The sequence below is a fragment of the Salvelinus fontinalis genome, chromosome 33, assembly GCF_029448725.1.
Source record: "Salvelinus fontinalis isolate EN_2023a chromosome 33, ASM2944872v1, whole genome shotgun sequence".
Lineage (NCBI taxonomy): Eukaryota > Metazoa > Chordata > Actinopteri > Salmoniformes > Salmonidae > Salvelinus > Salvelinus fontinalis.
This window is the reverse complement of record NC_074697.1, coordinates 41,042,803-41,063,566: the sequence shown is the minus strand read 5'-3', so window position 1 is coordinate 41,063,566 and position 20,764 is coordinate 41,042,803. Positions and strand designations below refer to the sequence as shown.

At 44.4% G+C, this 20,764-nt stretch overlaps 2 protein-coding genes and 1 pseudogene across 2 annotated transcripts; 2 read left to right on the top strand and 1 right to left on the bottom strand.

Moving 5' to 3' along the window:
* Positions 1-1,009: 1,009 nt before the first annotated feature.
* On the bottom strand, positions 1,010-20,607 carry LOC129832299 (tektin-1-like; annotated as a pseudogene).
* Positions 7,338-11,570, top strand: LOC129832297 (XIAP-associated factor 1-like). Its single transcript, XM_055896246.1, has 7 exons — positions 7,338-7,421; positions 9,329-9,464; positions 9,582-9,638; positions 9,809-10,013; positions 10,168-10,238; positions 10,422-10,637; positions 10,799-11,570. The coding sequence occupies exons 1-7, from the start codon at positions 7,378-7,380 to the stop codon at positions 10,829-10,831; spliced, it is 762 nt and encodes a 253-aa protein (XP_055752221.1). The 5' UTR covers positions 7,338-7,377; the 3' UTR covers positions 10,832-11,570.
* Positions 11,779-14,976, top strand: LOC129832298 (F-box only protein 39-like). The gene is made up of 3 exons (XM_055896247.1): positions 11,779-12,933; positions 14,299-14,475; positions 14,848-14,976. The coding sequence occupies exons 1-3, from the start codon at positions 11,779-11,781 to the stop codon at positions 14,974-14,976; spliced, it is 1,461 nt and encodes a 486-aa protein (XP_055752222.1).
* Positions 20,608-20,764: the final 157 nt, after the last annotated feature.

Here is a 20,764-nt window from a genome sequence, read left to right as displayed (position 1 = left end):
CTATACCTTTTAAAGGGAGAACATTCAATAGGTATCGCCAGGAAGGAAATTCTAAAGACGGATGCTATAGCGTCATTGACTATTGATCTTGCAAGTGCTAACCATAATGTACGTTTCAAAGTTTGATGAGTCAGACACGGTAGCCAACATTTCGGGGAGATCCGGGGGGGTTGTGAAAAAACATTGAGTCAAATAGTTGCACAGATACCGGAACTTGTGAATTCAATTTAGACTTTATTACAAACGTAACAGAGCCGAGCCCTTCCATGGAAAATACTAAATTCTCATATTACAGAGTCCTGCCTTTATAGTATTCTGTCTTTGCATAATGTATAGAGTCCCCTCCCTCTATATGAAAATAGCTTCTTTTGACCTTTCTCCACCATTATCTTTCCATCTCAGTTCTTGCTTGTTAACGCCCACATCTGACAGCTGTATAGGTTATAATGGTAGCAGGGCCCTGGTCCTATATGTTCCATTCCTTATATAGCCATTGTCTCTGCTCTTCAAAGTGGACAGTCTAAACACTGCCTGCTAATATTGGAGTCATGAGTTTTGCATGAGTTTTGCTACCACAGAGGGGCTAATGTTAATTAATGCAACTGTGGCTGTGGCTGTTTTGACTTGTTAAAAGTACATTTTCTGTAACACACCTGTAAGTCACTGTACAGTTTTTGTTCTTCCATCCCCAAGCCCCTACATTGAGTCTGAGATGAAGGAATGTTGTCCACAAAAGGAGTTACGGTGTGTAAAACGTTAGGATTTGTAAAATGCCCTTCAAGTGTGTGGGTTGTGTTCTTATAGTTGATGTAGCTTGTGTCATTGGGGCTAATCACTATCCCTCTCCTTGTGTCTTTCCACTATCATCAAGCAGTAATGATAGACATTTTAGAAAATTCAACATCTACTCTGTCTGCACGGCTTCCCAGGCAACCACCGCAGCAGGAGCAATGTGATACAAAACCAGCTTTGCATAAAGCTAAAGAAGCCTGTGAAGACAAACCCAACCTACTGTAAGTCATATTTATTATCATTTGATCATTAAAAGGCACACAAACTTTTCCAAAAACAAACATAGAAAAGTTTAACAAAAAAAGTGCACAACCAAATACTGCATATTTCAAATTGAGTACTTCGAAAATACCGTAAAACACATTGTAAAATCACTACATCAATGAATTGATAGCGTAGTAAGGAAATTAAATTCACTATCCACTTAAAAAACATTTCCCTTTTCAAAAACATTACAGGCTGCGTAGACAGGGGTGACCTCCTCTTCAACGAGGTCACCCTTGGTCCACAACCGTATGTGGGGAAGCTGTGTGAGCTGTCCATCCCAGGACCCCTGTCTGCCCAGTGAGAGGACCACTGTCTGCCCAGTGTGAGAGAACCCCTGTCTGCGCAGTGTGAGAAGACCCCTGTCTGCCCAGTGTGAGAGGACCCCTGTCTGCCCAGTGTGAGAGGACCCCTGTCTGCCCAGTGTGAGAGGACCCCTGTCTGCCCAGTGTGAGAGGACCCCTGTCTGCCCAGTGTGAGAGGACCCCTGTCTGCCCAGTGTGAGAGGACCCCTGTCTGCCCAGTGTGAGAGGACCCCTGTCTTCCCAGTGTGAGATGCCTGACAAGGAGGAGGCTATAGCTGGATTTGTCTCCCACTTCAATCTTGGGGGATGACTGAAGCCAAGTGGTTGACTGAAGGCTGTTTGATTGAAGCGGGGGTACATGGGTCCTCTTCCTCTCCCCTCCCCATCAATCTCTGTAGTTGGTTGATTTTCCTAAAGCCTAACGCCTGGATCACACCGACAGCTTAATTCTGCAAAATGGAACGCAGCATCAGCTGGATAAGTGTGCAATAAAAGAAAAACATTCCCCTTCTGCTACCATTTCTGTCAAGCCGTCTACGCAGACAGTTTGACGTTTACGTTCGATAGATCCAACGTATGCACCACACAGAACGCACTGCAACTGCCTCTGCAACACAATGCTTCAAGGCAAACAAAGCATTCTATTGGAATTAAATGTACTTCTGGTGTATCAAAACGCAATGACGCTGTCAGTGTGATCAAGGCGTAAGTAATCCACTTTTACGTGATCTGACATCACATTTTGTTACTTTGCATAGTTTTTTTCAAGCATTCGATGGGACATGAGTGTTACAAATTGTAAGAATCAATGGGTCCTGCACACTGTAGGGTGGCCGGGGGCCTATATCAGGCTTACGGCTCTAATTATTATTATATTTACAGAAATTGTGTACAGATTCTTGCGAAATGGGGCCGAGCATTATTATGCTGAAACATGAGGTGATGGCGGCAGATGAATGGCACGACAATGGGCCTCAGGGTCTCGTAAAGTTCTCTGTGCCTTCAAATTGCCATCGGTAAAATGCAATTGTGTCCACTGTCCGTAGCTTATGCCTGCCCATACCATAACCCCACCGCCACCATGGGGTACTCTGATCACAACTTTGACATCAGCAAACCGCCCACACGACACCATACTCGTGGGTCTGCGGTTGTGAGGCCAGTTGGACGTACTGCCAAATTCTCTAAAACAATATTGGAGACGGCTTATGGTAGAAAAATGTACATTTAATTATCTGGCAACAGATCTGGTGGACATTCCTGCAGTCAGCTCCCTCAACACTTGAGACATCTGTGGCATTGTGTTGTGTGACAAAACTTCATATTTTAGTGGCCTTTTATTGTCCCCAGCACAAGGTGCACCTGTGTAATGATTTAATCAGCTTCTTGACATGCCACACCTGTCAGGTGAATTGATTATCTTGGCAAAGGAGAAATGCTCACTAACAGGGATGCAAACAAATGTGTGCATGAAGTTTGAGAGAAATAAGCTTTTTGTGCATATGGAACATTTCTGAGATCTTTTATTTCAGCTCATGAAACATGGACCAACACTTTACATGTTCCGTTTTATATTTTAGTTCGGTGTAGTTACAAAACAATAGAAATGCAATTGTGTATTGCAATTGTGTATTACTGCTGTTTGTCTGATATCCAGCACATGATCAGCTCTGTTGACCATGAGAGTATTTTGCAGAGAAAATGGGTTGAGGCAAACTACTTAGTCAATGGTTTCCCTTTCTTGGTTATTGGGGTCAGTTAGGACTGGGCCTGAGAAGAAAGATAATCAGATAGGTAGGGCCGGGCTATCCCTACCCACTAAAAAAGGGCCATGCATGCACAGTAAAACAACACAGCATCACATTTCAAATTATACCTGGTTTGGATGCACTTGAACATAAGTAGAAAATGTGTTCATTTCCATGTAACGATGTTGGGTAGCACTGCAATGGCACCCCTAAATTACGTTATTACCGTAATTGCCTCGCAACAGGTTCACCAATGACGGGTTATTATAGACGATTTGGTGACGCGCCTCTCACAGCTGCGGAGGAATGGAGAGGGGGAGTCATGGAGTCGATCCTTTCGGTTTCTATTACGATGAACAGGCAAGTGAAACTCCGACTTTATTCACAATCTGTACTTCCCATAGCTCCGTGAAATCAGCGACATTAATGGGTCCAAATGGGGCGAATAGCTTCAAAATAAAAGTCGTCTTATTTTGAACACAATATCACAAATTGTAGGTAGTAGTCTATATTTTGCCTGTTTCACGATGCAGAGCTTGAAATATTTTCAAAAAGCAGACATTAAATATCACTGAGCATGGTCAAGTTATGAATTCAATGTTGGATGGTGTATCAATACAGAGGAAGGAAATCGCTCAGGAAATTCACCAGGAGGCCAATGGTGACAAACAGTTAGAGTTTAAAGGCTGTGATAGGAAAAAACATTATAGTTACTCCACAATACTAGCCTAATTGACAGACTAAATAGAAGGAAGCCTGTACAGAATAAAAAATATTCCAAAACATGCATCCATTTTGCAACATGGCACTAAAGTAATATTGCAAAAACTGAAATAAAATCATATAAAAACGAAATTGTTTTTTTATAAAACCTTTTATAAAATCTAGTAAAGTGGATCTGAAAACTAACTAAAATTAAACTGATTTCCAAATCAAAGTCGTACAAAGAATAGAAATAAAAACACCTTGATACGAATTGGCCTTGAGAGGAGAGACATTGTAAGGAGTAGTGAAGCCCCGGCTAACCAGTACCTCTCAGCCCCAAGTCCTCTGAACTTCCTCACCTTGAACAAGTCCTCCATTTTGACTGTGGGTTGTGTAGTGGTGGATAGTGAGTGCAGAATGTCAGACTGGAGGACAGAGGGACCCACAAAGAAGACAAAAATCATGAGCATGGTTCAGCAATTACACAAATGTGAGAGTCAGTTTGCAATGCCTGGAGGTGTATGTTGAAACGGCATGTTCCAGTATGTTTGTGAGCAGTGAATGTCAGTGAACATAGGGAGTATGTCTGTGCTGTGAATGTGTGTTTCTCACCATGCAGATGATGGGCTCCAGCAGCTTGTTGCCAGGCACATCCATCCAGGTCAATTCTATGGATGGCAAACACGGGGTAAGAAGGTAATCCACCGTCAATTGACTGTTGGCACAGGATGGCCCTCGCACCTATAGTACCATCACAAACAAAAAATGATATCTCCTCAGTAGTAAAGAAAAAACAAACACTTACTATATCACGTGTATAAGTGACCTTTTTGAAGTGTGTGGCCGACTGTACTCTCCTGACAGGCTGCATGAGGGCATCTCGTACCATTATGCTAATGTCGGCCCCAGAGTAGCCTTCTGTCTTTTTGGCGAGCTTATGCAGGTCTGCGTCACTCAGGCTGTGAGTCGTGTTGCCCAGGTGCAGCCGGGAACATCTGCTGTCAATGTGCTTGAAGAAGTTATTCCAGATGAAGGAATGGTAGCTCTCTGGGTGATTCCCAGGAATACTTGCATAGTTTGTTTAGAATGTGAACGCTCGTCAGCGGTGACAGTACATTTTGGCCGAAAAAAGTATCTTAGGCGGTCAATCTATGGTGTGACACTGGAAAATTAGAAGAGGTTCTGAGGTTACTAAAATACCCCCCTTTTATGATGACAACTTCTATAGATTAAAAGGTAGAGTAGCAAACAGCTGTATAGGGCTGTAATCAATCAATCAATCAAGTTTATTTTATATAGCCCTTCGTACATCAGCTAATATCTCGAAGTGCTGTACAGAGACCCAGCCTAAAACCCCAAACAGCTAGAATGCAGGTGTAGAAGCACGGTGGCTAGGAAAAACTCCCTAGAAAGGCCAAAACCTAGGAAGAAACCTAGAGAGGAACCAGGCTATGAGGGGTGGCCAGTCCTCTTCTGGCTGTGCCGGGTGGAGATTATAACAGAACTATGCCAAGATGTTCAAAAATGTTCATAAGTGACAAGCATGGTCAAATAATAATCATGGATAATATTCAGTTGGCTTTTCATAGCCGATCATTAAGGGTTGAAAAACAACAGGTCTGGGACAGGTGCCGGTTCCATAACCGCAGGCAGAACAGCTGAAACCGGAACAGCAGCAAGGCCAGGCGGACTGGGGACAGCAAGGAGCCACCACGCCCGGCAGTCCCGACATATGGTCCCAGGGCTCAGGTCCTCCGAGAGAAAGAAAGAGAGAAGGAGAAAATTAGAGAGAGCCAAGATTTTCAAAATGTTCATAAATGACAAGCATGGTCAAATAATAATCAGGAATAAATCTGTTGGCTTTTCATAGCCGATCATTAAGAGTTGAAAACAGCAGGTCTGGGACAGGTAGGGGTTCCGTAACCGCAGGCAGAACCGTTGAAACTGGAATAGCAGCAAGGCCAGGCGGACTGGGGGCAGCAGGGAGTCGTCATGCCCGGTAGTCCTGACGTATGGTCCTAGGGCTCAGGTTCTCAGAGAGAGAAAGAAAGAGAGAACGAGAGAATTAGAGAAAGCATACTTAAATTCACACAGGACACTGGATAAGACAGGAGAAGTACTCCAGGTATAACCAACTGACCCTAGCCCCCCGACACAAACTACTGCAGCATAAATACTGGAGGCTGAGACAGGAGCGGTCAGGAGACACTGTGGCCCCATCCGAAGATACCCCCGGACAGGGCCAAATAGGAAGGATATAACCCCACCCACTTTGCCAAAGCACAGCCCCCGCACCACTGGAGGGATATCTTCAACCACCAACTTATAATCCTGAGACAAGGCCGAGTATAGCCAACAAAGATCTCCACCACAGCACAAACCAAGGAGGGGCGCCAACCCAGACAGGAAGATCACGTCAGTAACTCAACCCACTCAAGTGACGCACCCCTCCCAGGGACGGCATGAAAGAGCACCAGTAAGCCAGTGACTCAGCCCCTGTAACAGGGTTATAGGCAGAGAATCCCAGTGGAGAGAGGGGAACCGGCCAGGCAGAGACAGCAAGGGCGGTTCGTTGCTCCAGAGCCTTTCCGAATGAGGACCTGTGTTTTAGTCAGCAGTGACAGTAGATTTGTTCCGAAAAAGGGTCTTACTCTGTCGATGTTATTAGAAGAGGTTCTGAGGATACTAAAATGCCCCTCTTGTATGGTGACAACTTCCCCACAAAAGGGCTTTATTACAGACAGGAAGACGACTCGGTTTCATCAGCTGTCTGGGTGGCTGGTCTCAGACGATTCCGCAGGTGAAGAAGCCGGATGTGGAGGTCCTGAGCTGGTCTGGTTACACGTGGTCTGCGGTTGTGAGGCTGGTTGGACATACTGCCAAATTCTCTAAAATGACGTTGGAGGAGGCTTATGGTAGAGAAATGAACATTCAATTCTCTGGTGGAAATTCCTACAGTCAGCGTGTCAATTGCACGCTCCCTCAAAACTTGAGACATCTGTGGCATTGTAGTGTGTCAAAACTGCACATTTTAGTGTCCTTTTATTTTCCCCATCACAAGGTGCACCTGTGTAATGCTGTTTAAATCAGCTTCTTGATATGCCACACCTGTCAGGTGAATGGATTATCTTGGCAAAGGAGAAATGCTCACTAACAGGGATGCAAACAAATTTGTGAGAGAAATAAGCTTTTTGTGCATATGGAAAATTTCAGGGATCTTTTATTTCAGCTCATGAAACATGGGACCAACACTTTACATGTCCGTTTATATTTTCGTTACGTATATATAGATTCTTTTTACAATAAATGTATGCTTATGTAATTTTAAACAATATTTGTTTTGTGATTTTTAAATCAGAAAAACGTTCTGTAACAGCCAAGTAACATTTCGTCAGGTGGACTTTTATTTCGAAAATTTGCCGTATGATCACATGACCTCAATGCTGCTAAGTTCACAATGCTATTTACCATGTCACCAGTTGGGCTTAATGAATTTGGCTTCCAAATGCTAGGTTGGGCGTAGCAACTTCTATTTTGGGGTCAGAATTTACACCTATTCCGCGATGGCAGACAAGGAAGAAGACACAACCCGTATCTGTGACCAGTGGTGAGACAATTAAAACATTTGAATATTTAAAAAAGTGTTTTAAAAGTTCAAAACAAACCATCAAAGTAGTCGATATTCTTCAGCACGATTTTTAAGGATATACATTGGCTACTAATTTTCCTAAAGACATAGTTTGTTGAGAGAGACTGTTCACTTCATAATAAGATACATTGTCAATAATATTGACTGGGCTACCATAATTTCAGGTTGAGAGGCATTTCTAGAATCTTTGAAAGTGAAAATGCTTGAACAGATCACAGTAGAGCTGGCCTTGACATTCTCTTCAGCTCTATGTTCAGACCATACATCAAACACAAACAACACAAAAGTACCACATTTTCATACTTGAGTAAAATTAAAGGTAAGAAGGTAGAAAATGACTCAAGTAAAAGTGAAAGTCACTCAGTAAAATACTACTTGAGTAAAAGTATTAGGTTTTACATATACCTAAGTATCAAAAGTAAATATAATTGCAAAAATTTTAAGGGAAAGGGTTATACCTAAAGTAAACTCACCCCATTCCGTACAAATGTGCGCAACCGCAACATTCAAACGAGGCTACAAAGAAAACAAATGGGACTGTAGCGACTGTGTTGACTTCAAAATCGGGGGTGTGAACTAGGTTTATATTCAAGCGTTGATCGACATGGTAATGGCTCTATAGTATTTGAGAAAAGTTGAAAAAATGGACCCTCCGTTACATCTAGACGTGTCATGTCATAACGTACAGCATGCATAAAGCAACTATTTCTGTCTTACAATCTCTCTCCACCAGGTGTAGCACTTCTCTCATCGTTTAAAAACAAGAAATGGACAGTGACTGGGGTAAGGGGGGGATACCTAGTCATTTTTTGCGTAATCATTGCATGCGATCATCATTCTCAAAGCCTCTTTTACTTCTAAGATCACTTTAGCACCGCCCTAAAAACCCGATTCAAATTCGACACAAACCTTCAAATAGGTATGCAATGACACATTATATAAACTCTTTATAGTGTTTTATTTACATTTTAGAGGCGGTAAGGTGATAAGTAGGACAGATCGAGTGAAAAAAAGCAATTTTCCCACACAACATCTCTCCTTCTCACTATCACGCATTAGTGAGAACCCGCCATTTTTAAAAAGACCCGATGGGGCTCATTGCCTGCTTGAATTATGCAGAAACGGGCAGCGTTTAGGTCATGTAATTGATAATGTTGGAAAGGGGAGAAATTGTGCTTTACAATGGTATTGACATTACAGTTGATCTGGAAGTATTACGTTTTTGGGGCGCTAAAATAAGGGCAAGCGGACCAAGGCGATGTACGAGTTTACGTTAGTCAGTTGTACAACTGAAATCATTCAACTGAAATGTGTCTTCTGCATTTAACCCAACCCCTCTGAATCAGAGGTGCGGGTGCTGCCTTAATCAACATCCACATCATCTGGGCCCGGGGAACAGTGAATATATAGTCAAGTATCAAAAGTAAAATTATAATTCATTTAAAATTCCTTATACCTTATAAAGCAAACTAGATGGCATCATTTTCTGGACATGCATGTTGGACATCATTTACAAACGAAGCATGTGTTTAGTGAGTCCGCCAGATCAGAGGCATGTGGGAATGACCAGGGATGTTCTGTTGATAAGTGTGTGAATTAGACAATTTTCCTGTCCTGCTAAGCATTCAAAATGTAACAAGTACTTTTGGGTGTCAGGGAAAATGTATGGAGTAAAAAGTACATTTTTATTTAGGAATGAAGTGAAAGTAAAAGTTGTCAAAAATAGAAATAGTCAAGTAAAGTACAGATGCCCAAAACAACTACTTTCAAGTATTTTTACTTAAGTACTTTAAACCACTGCACACACAGGTCTGTGGTCTTGTGGCGCCTCTAACACTTCTCCTGTGCTCGTGTCCAACTGTCAGTCACAAGGAGGTGGCTGTGTCCAACTTTGCCTTGCACGAGTCCCACTGCCAGCGGTTCCTATGCCTGTGTCCAGACTGTGATGAGCCGGTTCCCAGAGAGCTATTGGAGCAGCACCATCAGAACCAGCACAGCCAGGTAAACCACTGCTGTAATGAAACCAGGATCACTTCCAAATACCCGAGTAGATGTTGAGAGATCAAGGCCCCCGATTTTGTTTATTTTCAATATATTGTCGCTCTGTCACTCCCACAGGTGAAGTGCACCAAGTGCGACAAAAAGGTGGAGAGTTGCCAGCTCCTGGACCATGAGGTGAGACTATTCAACGGTCACCGGCATTGCCACACATACACCATGACGATGCCGTTTCAGTGAAAGGAGTTAGTTCCTCTACATGATCGTCATAGTCAAACTGTAATTGATACAGGTGTATAATAACGACTGTTATACAGAATGAATCACTCCACTCTCTGTCGGACTAGTGTAAGGCAAGGCTGCAGCGCTGTGAGTTCTGCCCGGTGGAGTTGCCGCTGTCGGCCATGGCGGAGCACAGCCTGGCGTGTGGCAGGCGCACCGAGCGCTGCTCCGACTGCGGACGCTACGTCACTCTGAGGGACCAGCCGGAGCATGCCCAGATCTGCCCTGACCTCTCTGTTCCCGATAACCCCTCCCCGCCATCCTCCAACAGTGAGGCTAACCCCTACACTTCAGTTTAAGTTGATTTGCCATATGTAATATTCAACACATTGGAAAATGGAAATCATAATCACTATAGAGTCAGATGAGATTGATACTATGGTGTTCAATGTTATGTTATATTCAAACTGTTTTCTGGATGCAGGCAGGCGAACAGCAGTGGTTTGCAGGAGCTGTATGAGGTCTTTCCCATTGGAGGAGATGGCGGAGCATCAGGTATGTTCTTATTCAACAGCTTGAACCCAAGTCATCGTCGTCAGATCATCCCTCCTCGTTTTGCCTACTTCCGGTGCCTATATTAAGCCTTCTTCCGGACAAGCAAGTATTCTCAATGCAGATTCTCCATGGAAAGAGGTTAGTGTTTAAATCACTTGTTCCATTCTCTTCCCCCACTGCTAGCTGGAGTGTGACCACACATCAGAGGAGTCTAAAGGTGATGATGATGAGGAAAATGGCAGCCACAAACAGGAGCAGGCCAGTCCTCGTTTGACCAGTTCTATGAAGTCTGCATTGTTCTCAGCCCAAGGCAGGAGGCAGGAGCGGGAGGTTGACCAGATCAGCACCTGTCCCCACTGTCACCTGGCTCTCCCCGTAGTCACACTACGATGGCATGAGGTACAGCTCTGTGCCAAAAACACATTACCCTTCTGGGTTGGGTCAATTCCATTTCACTTCAGTCTCCAACCCTGGAATTGACCCAAACCCTGGTCCCCTTTTTTAATAATTTGGAGTGATGAAAAAGAGAGAAACGAACTATCTTTTTTTTCTCCTTTCAGGTCAAATGTCAGATCCATGTCAACTTGAAATGAGAAACATGCTCAGAACTTCTGAAGGAACACTCCATGGTGAATTGGCGTAGTGGATGACAACTTAGTGATGATGTTATTTATTTCAGCAAATTGAAAGTTATTTTCAGCAGAAAATCTGTATTTGAGGCAGTTGAGTTATTTCTGGTGATTGGACAGGTTGGGATATAGTAAGAGATTATGACTTATTACATTAGTCAGGATTCTTCTACAAGAGGATAAGAATCCTATTTTACGATTGTTGTATAATTAAGCAATAAGGCCCGAGGAGGTGTGGTAAATGGCCAATATACCACAGCTAAGGGCATATATCACAAAACCCTGAGGTGCCTTGTTGCTATTATAAACTGGTTACCAACGTAATTAGTGCAGTCAAGATAAATGTTTTGTCATACCTGTGGTGTACATTCTGATATACCACGGCTGTCAGTCAATCAGCATTCAGGGCTCGAACCACCCAGTTTTATACATTGTTTACAACAGAAATACAGTATGTTCTGAAAATGGGAATGTTTTCTCCATCATTAAAGTTGTCAAAAGTTGTACATTTTAATATTGGTTTACAAATGTACATAACTGATTTACCAAAAAAATGATGAATTGCTGTATGCACACATAAGGAGATTATATTTTTTCATAATAGGTCCAAATGCTGTGAGCGTTTTATCTTCTCCTATTGTGATGTCACAAGTTGTCCCTTTGGATTCATGGTGACAACAATAAAAGCTATCAAGGTTCCAGAGCTTCAGTTTTGGTGTCTAGTCATTTCTAGGTGACAAGTGGGACACATTGATGGCGACCCAACAGACACAAGCATGTGTCCTCTGCTTCTCTGTAGTCCAAGTCAACTCCAGAGTCACATAGTATACATTTCAGACGACAGGCATCTTTACATTTGGTGGATGAATATTGAGAGACGTTAGTGGTTTGGCAACACTTCTTCCCTGTAAATGGATTACCCCGAGGATCCAGAGAAACAGTTCTCGGAGAACAAGAACGAAGAAGAAGAGGGGGAGGATAAAGGAATAGAGATAATGGATGAGGATGAGGAAGAAGGCGAGGTGGAGGAAGATAAAAAGCCTAAACTGGGCTGGGCTAATCTCCCGGACGTGTGTCTGCGGCAGGTGTTCTGGTGGCTGCGGGACCGCGACCGTGTCAAGGCGGCCCTGGCGTGTCACCATTGGCACCACGTTATGCGCTCTCCCTCCCTCTGGAGGGTTCGAAACTTCAACTTCTCCGGCCGCATCTCCAGTACCCGCCGCTCGGAGCTGGAGACGGCCGTGTGTTACGCCAAGACCTACGGCTCTTACCTGGAGAACCTGGAGATCCGCTTCTCCCACCCCCTCAACTCTCTGGTGTCCCGGCGCTTCCAGCAGACGCTGAGGACCTTCCTCGCCGCGCTGCGTAAAACCGGCGGCCGACTACGCCGCCTAACTGTCAACCACATGGAGCTGGACCGCGCCGCCTGGTGCCGCAGTGTACGCAACTCCCTGGTGCGCAGCCTCACCTTCTACCTGCGCCGCGAGGGCTCCCGCCTGGGCTACCTGAGCCTGCGGGGGGCCCGCCTCAACCTGCCCCAGGGCCTGGAGGTGCTGGAAGCCGTGGCTGCAGCTCAGCAGCACACCCACCTGGGCCGCCGGCTCGGCATCACCCACCTCAACCTGGAGGACTTCTTCTCACAGCCGCTGGCCGTCTTCGTCAACCCTGCCTTCCCCCAGGTCATGAAACGCTTCCAGGGCCTCTGTACCCTTACCCTCAACTACAGCTGTGTATCGGACGAGCTGCTGGCGGCCCTATCCGCGGCGTGTAGGAGCCTGGGCGGGGGAGGGTCCCTGCAGACGTTCACCATACGATGCCATATCCACGAGCCCCACATCCAGGTGGTCTGGGGGGATGCCTGGTCCCATCTGGCTCAGCATTGTCCTGACCTTCGCGTGCAGATCACAGTGGAGCGGATCCTCGACGTGGACAAGCTGGGGAGGATTCTGCTCAGAGAGATCCCGCTGCGCTTGCTCAGTCTCACCAGCTGCTACTTCAGTGAACAGGACTGGAGTGCCAAGCCTGCTCTTACCAACCTAGTGCCCTGCTACAGGAGCTGTTTACAGGTGAGGATTGGTTGCTCTACCCATTGTTGGGTTCTAAATTAACCTTATACAATTCATGGATGATTAGTAAAGCTTAAACCAAGTTTATTCACCCATTGAGTCAATACAGCTGCATCAGACAAAAATATATTTCCACCAATGGTAATATATATATACACTGCTCAAAAAAATAAAGGGAACACTTAAACAACACAATGTAACTCCAAGTCAATCACACTTCTGTGAAATCAAACTGTCCACTTAGGAAGCAACACTGATTGACAATAAATTTCACATGCTGTTGTGCAAATGGAATAGACAAAAGGTGGAAATTATAGGCAATTAGTAAGACACCCCCAAAAAAGGAATGGTTCTACAGGTGGTGACCACAGACCACTTCTCAGTTCCTATGCTTCCTGGCTGATGTTTTGGTCACTTTTGAATGCTGGCGGTGCTCTCACTCTAGTGGTAGCATGAGAAGTAGTCTACAACCCACACAAGTGGCTCAGGTAGTGCAGTTCATCCAGGATGGCAATTTGGACGGAGTCGCCTCCTCTCTAAACATGACATCTTTATTGCTAGGCAGGAAGTTAAGTGATACTGGCAATAAACTGTTCCTTCTCCCTTAATGTGACCTGACCTCGACCCCCTTCATCACTAATCTACGGCTCTCCACCCTTATCAGTGCCTGCCACGTGATCGTTTCCCCTGCACTCAGTACATTCCGAGCTTAATTGCACCCACCATATACATTCCTCCTACATATAACCACTAACTTCTGGTGTAAACCCTCGACCCTGGCACCCCTCATGTCTCAAGCATAACTAATGATTAATATTTAAAGTTCAGAAATCCGAACCCATCACCATCAATACACGGTAGTAGTCCGTTATGGAGCAATGATGGCACTGGTTTGTGTGGCGATAAAGTATGTGCAGTATATCAACAGTGTTTATTCATGTACCTACGTTGCCTTTTTATATCCATGTAGTTCAGACTAAGCCTAGTCCTGGAATAAGAGATTCTCCATTGAGAATGTGTTATATTCCAGGACTAGGCTTAATCTATGTCAGGGAAACCGGCCCCAAGAGACATGACTCTAAGGGCTGGATTCAATCCGTATCGCAGAAGTATCACGGAAAATCCGTGTTACAGCTCGATTTAAAATGAAAGGCAATGTTCCCGCGTTACTGCATCCACAGTAAAACGTTGCATATGTCCTCTCAATTGGAAACGATCTTCACATTTTCACGCGGCTCTTCCGCGATATGGATTGAATCCAGCCCTAAATTGTCAATAGGAAGTCAGTGGCACTCAATCCTTTAACAACATGAATCCATGTTGAAGTGTTGTGAATCTGTCTCCCACCTCAATTCCTTGGTGTAGAAATTGACCCTGGACCTGAACAACAGCCACGAGTCTGTGGACGAGGAGCTGCTGGAGGTGGTGCTGCTGTGCAGCCGGCTGGTCTTCCTGAAGGTCTGGGCCTTCCTGGACATCAGCTTCCTGGACCGGCTGTTGCAGAAACGCCTGGAAAAGAAGACCATCCTCAGGACCATCAAGGTGAGCCAGAGCTCTGGGAACTAGGATAAGGCCATACAGGCCTAGGCCTACACACCTGCGTACCAATCTATGTCCTGGCATTGAAGAGATTTACTAACACAGACCCACACTAGCCTGCTGTGTTCTCCTGCCCAGTGAACTGGGATATTGCAGGCATTATAAAGTTTGTTTGGGTCGTTAAAGAAACAGCCATCAAGCTGGGCAGTCATCTTTGTCCGTTCTTAAAGAGCCCGGTCACATTTCCTTCCTTCTACTTCTTTAAAAGCTACTGATGACACCTCACGTGTTGCACCTAGCTATAGCAATGTGCGTGACTGTATTATGTGAGCAATATACTGTGTGGTTTATAAGCTGCTTGTGTTTGTGTCCCAGGTGCGCATCTACACCAACAAAAATGAGACTCAGGACGAGGATGAGCAGCTGGAGGAGGTGTACTCTCGCTACAGACAACTCATCAACTCAGAGCTCCACTACTTCGCCATCTCCTACCCCATGCTCTGACTCCTGCCTGACAGACACATGGGCCCAAATAGACAGCTTTTCAAAATGATATATATATAATAACACCATTTAAAGTAAGAGGAAGGAAACTTCAATTTGATACACAATCATGATGGGTCTGGCAAATACAGCACACACACACACGACGCCATCACTGTAGATATAAACACGCCCCACAATCTGATCCTCCTTTTCTTCAAACCCAAATATTGTATTAAAATTGCTGCAAACAATACAAGCACTCCAGCTTTCCATCATAATGTATACCTCATATTTTATTCATCAGTGAAAATGCTAGCCCGGGTATGTCAGCATAAGCTAAAGAGCCCCACTATAAAGTCAGTGTGGCCATGGTCTAGGCTTGTCCCAGATCTGTTGATGCAAGTCAGTACAAACAGATCACGGACCAGGCTTGTCATGGTGGGAGTGGTATTCAGAAGCTGTTGGTGGAGATGGGCTGGCAGAGCTGGGTGCAGATGACCTCGTCGATGTAGAGAGAACGGGACTTGACCTGGATCTCCTCTTCCAGGATCAGCTGTGAGCGGGTCAGGGCCTGCACCTCCATCTCCGCCTGGGCCTCTTGTAGTCTGGGGAATGGGATGGGTCACAGGGTTGACACAGAGCAATGGGAGGCTAATACAACTCATGGCAAATAGGCAAAACATTCAATATGTCATTCACATACTACATTTAGAAGAGTCTCTTAACCAGAGATGGGTGAACAAAAAAGACTTGAAATGAAATCTGTGATATCCTGTTTGTGTAACAAAATCATGAGTATGGTGAATCTCTAATCAGTGGGTTGTTAGGATAACTAATCTTATAACGCATACAGAGCTAAAACATGACTGTAAACTACTATAAAATAGCTCGAGTTGTAATGGAAGTGAAAATAGTGGTCAGAGACCCAAGACAAGTAGGAAGAGTTAGGTACAGTAGACAGGAAGGTGGAGTGCATTGTCACCTCTTGATGTGTGCAGTGAGCTCCTGGACCTCGGAGAGCAGGCGGACCTGGACCGGGTCATGGTAGAGCTCGATGCTGGGTCTCTGGCTGCGGGCGGACAGCCGTGTCTGAGCCACCTTCAGGGGACCTGCTTTGTCTTTGATGGCCACGCGCAGGGCCTCCGGTTCCACTCCTGGCTAGCCACCTCTGACAGAACCTTTTTAGTTTTTAGGGAGAAAGGAGGGGAATCATTCCAGTAATTAATCATGGGGCGATTAATTTCAGTAACACAGTGCGACAGGTAGCCTTCGGACAGTAACCGAAAGGATTCTGGTTTGAATCCCTGAGCTGAATAGGTGAAAACATCTGCTAACGTGCCCTTAGGCAAGGCACTTAACCCTAATTGCCCCTGTAAGTCATTCTGGATAAGAGTGTCTGCTACATGATGAAAAAAGAATCACGGGAATGGCCTGGGTTATGCATATAAAGTATGTTTTTCTTCACATTGCTGCTGACCTTTGCCAGGTGGTCCTCCAGTTGTCCTTTGGCTGTCTTGGTCTCCTGGACCTGCAGCCGGAGGGCATTGCCTGTAGCGTTGTGCTGCCTGCACATGTCAGCAGCTGTCTGCTCCAGGAGGCTGTCCACCAGAGCCCTCAGAGACAGGGAGTTGTTCTCGTGCTCTGCTTTGAGGATGTTGATGTTGGAGAAGGTCTCCTACTCCTCTGGTGTCACAGTGGTACTAGGATTGGAGGGATTAAATGTTGTCATTTTTTTGTTCAGTGTGTCATGAAAGGGAGCAGGTTAACCTGTAGAAAAGGTTTAGATACACTTTAGCCAAATACATTTCAACTCAGTTTTTCACAATTCCTGACATTTAATCCTAGTAAAATTCCCTGTTTTAGGTCAGTTAGGATCACCACTTTATTTTAAGAATGTGAAATGTCAGAATAATATTAGAGAGAATGATTTATTTCAGCTTTTATTTACTTCATCACATTCCCAGAAGTTTACATACACTCAATTGGTATTTTGTAGCATTGCCTTTAAATTGTTTAACTTGGGTCAAACGTTTCGGGTAGCCTTCCACAAGCTTCCACAACAAGTAGGGTGAATTTTGGCCCATTCCTCCTGACAGAGCTGGTGTAACTGAGTCAGGTTTGTAGGCCTCCTAGATCGCACATGCTTTTTTAGTTCTGCCCACAATTTTTCTATGGGATTGAGGTTAGGGCTTTGTGATGGCCACTCCAATAACTTGACTTTGTTGTCCTTAAGCCATTTTGCCACAACTTTGGAAGTATGCTTGGGGTCATTGTCCATTTGGAAGACCCATTTGTGACCAAGCTTTAACTTCCTGACTGATGTCTTGAGATGTTGCTTCAATATATCCACATACTTTTCCTTCCTCATGGTGTCATCTATTTTGTGAAGTGCACCAGTCCCTCCTGCAGCAAAGCACCCCCACAGCATGATGCTGCCACCACCGTGCTTCACGGTTGGGATGGTGTTTTTCAGCTTGCAAGCCTCCCCCTTTACCCTCCAAACATAACAATGGTCATTATGGCCAAACAGTTCTATTTTTGTTTCATCAGACCAGAGGACATTTCTCCAAAAAGTACAATCTTTATCCCCATGTGCAGTTGCAAACCGTAATCTGGCTTTTTTATGGCGGTTTTGGGGTAGTGGCTTCTTCCTTGCTGACCGGCCTTTCAGGTTATGTCAATATTGAACTCGTTTTACTGTGGATATAGATACTTTTGTACCCGTTTCCTCCAGCATCTTCACAAGGTCATTTGCTGTTGTTCTGGGATTGACTTGCAATTTTAGCACCAAAGAACGCGTCTCCTTCCTGAGCGGTATGACGGCTGCGTGGTCCCATGGTGTTTATACTTGCGTACTATTGTTTGTACAGATGAACGTGGTACCTTCAGGCATTTGGAAATTGCTCTCAAGGATGAACCAGACTTGTGGAGTTCTACAAAAAAAATTCTGAAGTCTTGGCTGATTTCTTTAGATTTTCCCATGATGTTAAGCAAAGAGGCACTGAGTTTGAAGGTAGGCCTTGAAATACATTCACAGGTAGACCTTCAATTGACTCAAATGATGTCAATTAGCCTATCAGAAGCTTCTAAAGCCATGACATAATTTTCTGGAATTCTCAAAGCTGTTTAAAGGCACAGTCAACTTAGTGTATGTAAACTTCTGATCCACTGGAATTGTGATACAGTGAATTTATCTGTCTGTAAACAATTGTTGTAAAAATGACTTGTGTCATGCACAAAGTAGATGTCCTAACCAACTTGCCAAAACTATAGTTTGTTAACAAGAAATTTGTGGAGTGGTTGAAAAACGAGTTTTAATGACTCCAACCTAAGTGTATGTAAACTTCTGACTTCAACTGTAAGTAGGGTGGTTAGAGGAGGTATTACACTGATCTCTGCTGGCTGAAGGGAATAATGCTTCTAATGGACCTACTGTATGCAGAATGCACCGACTGTCCATCACAAGGCACTGTGACAGGCCTTCTATTTCTATGCGTAGAATAATGACGTTTGCTGCAGGTCAAACTGCATGCTGGGTGAAGAGTAGTGGTTAGAGCGTTGGACTAGTAACCGGAAGGTTGCAAGTTCAAATCCCCGAGCTGACAAGGTACAAATCTGTCGTTCTGCCCCTGAACAGGCAGTTAACCCACTGTTCCTAGGCCGTCATTGAAAATAAGAATTTGTTCTTAACTGACTTGCCTAGTTAAATAAAGGTAAAAAAAAAAAAAAAAAAAAAAAAAAGAGAAGGGATTATCTTTAGTTTGAAATAATGACATTTCCTTCATTGAATTTCCTACTGCCCCACATTACACAAAGAGAAAGTGCCATCGTTTTAACCTGGTACTGCGAGGTCTGTCTGACTAGTCACGTTGTCAATATTCGGGGAGGTGTTTGTGAGGATGGAGCAGAAACCATCAATCTGCTCTGCTTGGAACTTGTTCCGTAGGTCCTTCTCTAGGTAGTACTTTGCTGAGCGGTTCAGTCTCCAGAACAGAGACATGCACTAGAAGCACTGTAGAGATCGTGAGACTTGATCGTGTGTGCGTGTGGCGAACCACTTCCTCCCCTCACCCACCTGATCTGTTCATTGGTCTGCTCCAGGGTGCGGTTCAGCAGTGATGCCACTCCCTCGATCACCTCCCTCTCCTTCATCAGTTCCCGCTCCACCTCCTCATGTACCAGGTCAATGGAAACACGCCTCTGCCTGAAACACACATGTTGATGGAGTATATACAATCCCTTCCTAAAGGTTGCAAGTTTGAATCTGATGGCGGACAACTTTAGCATTTTAGCAAGTTTTCAACTACTTACTACTTTTTAGCTACTTTGCAACTACTTAGCATGTTAGCTAACCCTTCCCCTAACCTTAAACCTTTTAGCTAACCCTTGTAATTCGTAACATATCATACTAAATGCAGTGTCCTGGATTTACGTACAGAATAATAAGAAATGCTCTGAGGTTGCACTGAAGGATCTCCTTATCTGTTGGTCTTAGTCTGGTGACTCTAGGTCCCTGTTTTCTCCTCCACATATTTACTTAGATTTGTGTGTATTAGGTAGTTGTGGAATTGTTAGATTACATGTTAGATATTGCTGCACTGTCAGAACTAGAAGCACAAGCATTTTGCTACACTCGCAATAACATCTGCTAACCACGTGTATGTGAACAATACAATTTGATTTGTTGGAACAGTGAGCAGACTCCTTCCGACCTAATTGTTTATCACTGCATTTTCTAACTGACTGATTGGGAGTTTACTTCTCACCTCTCAGTCAGGCACTGCAGTGTGACTCTGAGGGGCTCGGCACACCTCTCCACCCGGCTCTTACAGGTTATCAGCACCTTAATCTCCTGGACAATCTCCTCCAGTTTCTGGTCCAGGTCTGACTTCCAGAACTTGATGTCATAGATTCTCTGCTCTGAACACAGAGATAGGATGGTTTGAATGGCATATGGTTGGGTATTATGAGGGGTGGTAATGTGCTATTAAAGTGGAACAGACAGACCATTCAGTTGCAGTGATGAATCAACCACTACTTTGACAGGAACGGATTCTGTTATAATCTCTATTTATTGATGTCGCCTTACCCAGTCTCTTGTTGGCATCTTGTCGCATGCGTTTGGCTGCCATGCCACTCTCCTCTATCTGCCTCTTACTCTCAGCCGTGAGTCGTCCAGAGCGTGAACGCTCAGCCTCCGCACTCCCATAATGTATTTGGATTGCAAGCCTCCATTCTGGTAGGAACTTGGGCTGAGGGTCCATCAGCCTAGACATTTATCCACTGCAATTCTTTCAGCCTTAAAAAAAAAATTATCTTTCCTTTCAATAAAGACACAACAACACAAATGTCACATAAATAGCCTACCAAAGTACCAACTAAATAGCAATTGGTAACAGTAGCTAACTAGTATCAACAGAAAATGGATCTACACAACAGTAACGTTAGCAAGATAGCTAGTTGTCATAAAAAAAAAACGTTAGTAAGCTAGCTAACAAACGGGGCTTGCAAGATGCCACTGAAATATAATTAGTGAACCAAACCTCTCTTCTTACCATACCTTTACTGTGCGGTGTGAAACACTGGTTCGTGTTAAAAGTTGCAACAATGTTGCCTGTCTTGTCTGCAATGAAGGAACTCAAGGACAGGTTGTAAACAAACGGTTGCTAGATCAACGCAACACATTGCAATCTTGGCGGGGCCATCAACCGCGGGAAATGTTAAAAAGGTCAGCGAAGTGTACATTTGGATTCTAACAACATCTGTGCGAGGCAATTTACTAACGTTAGATAGCTAGCCAACGTTA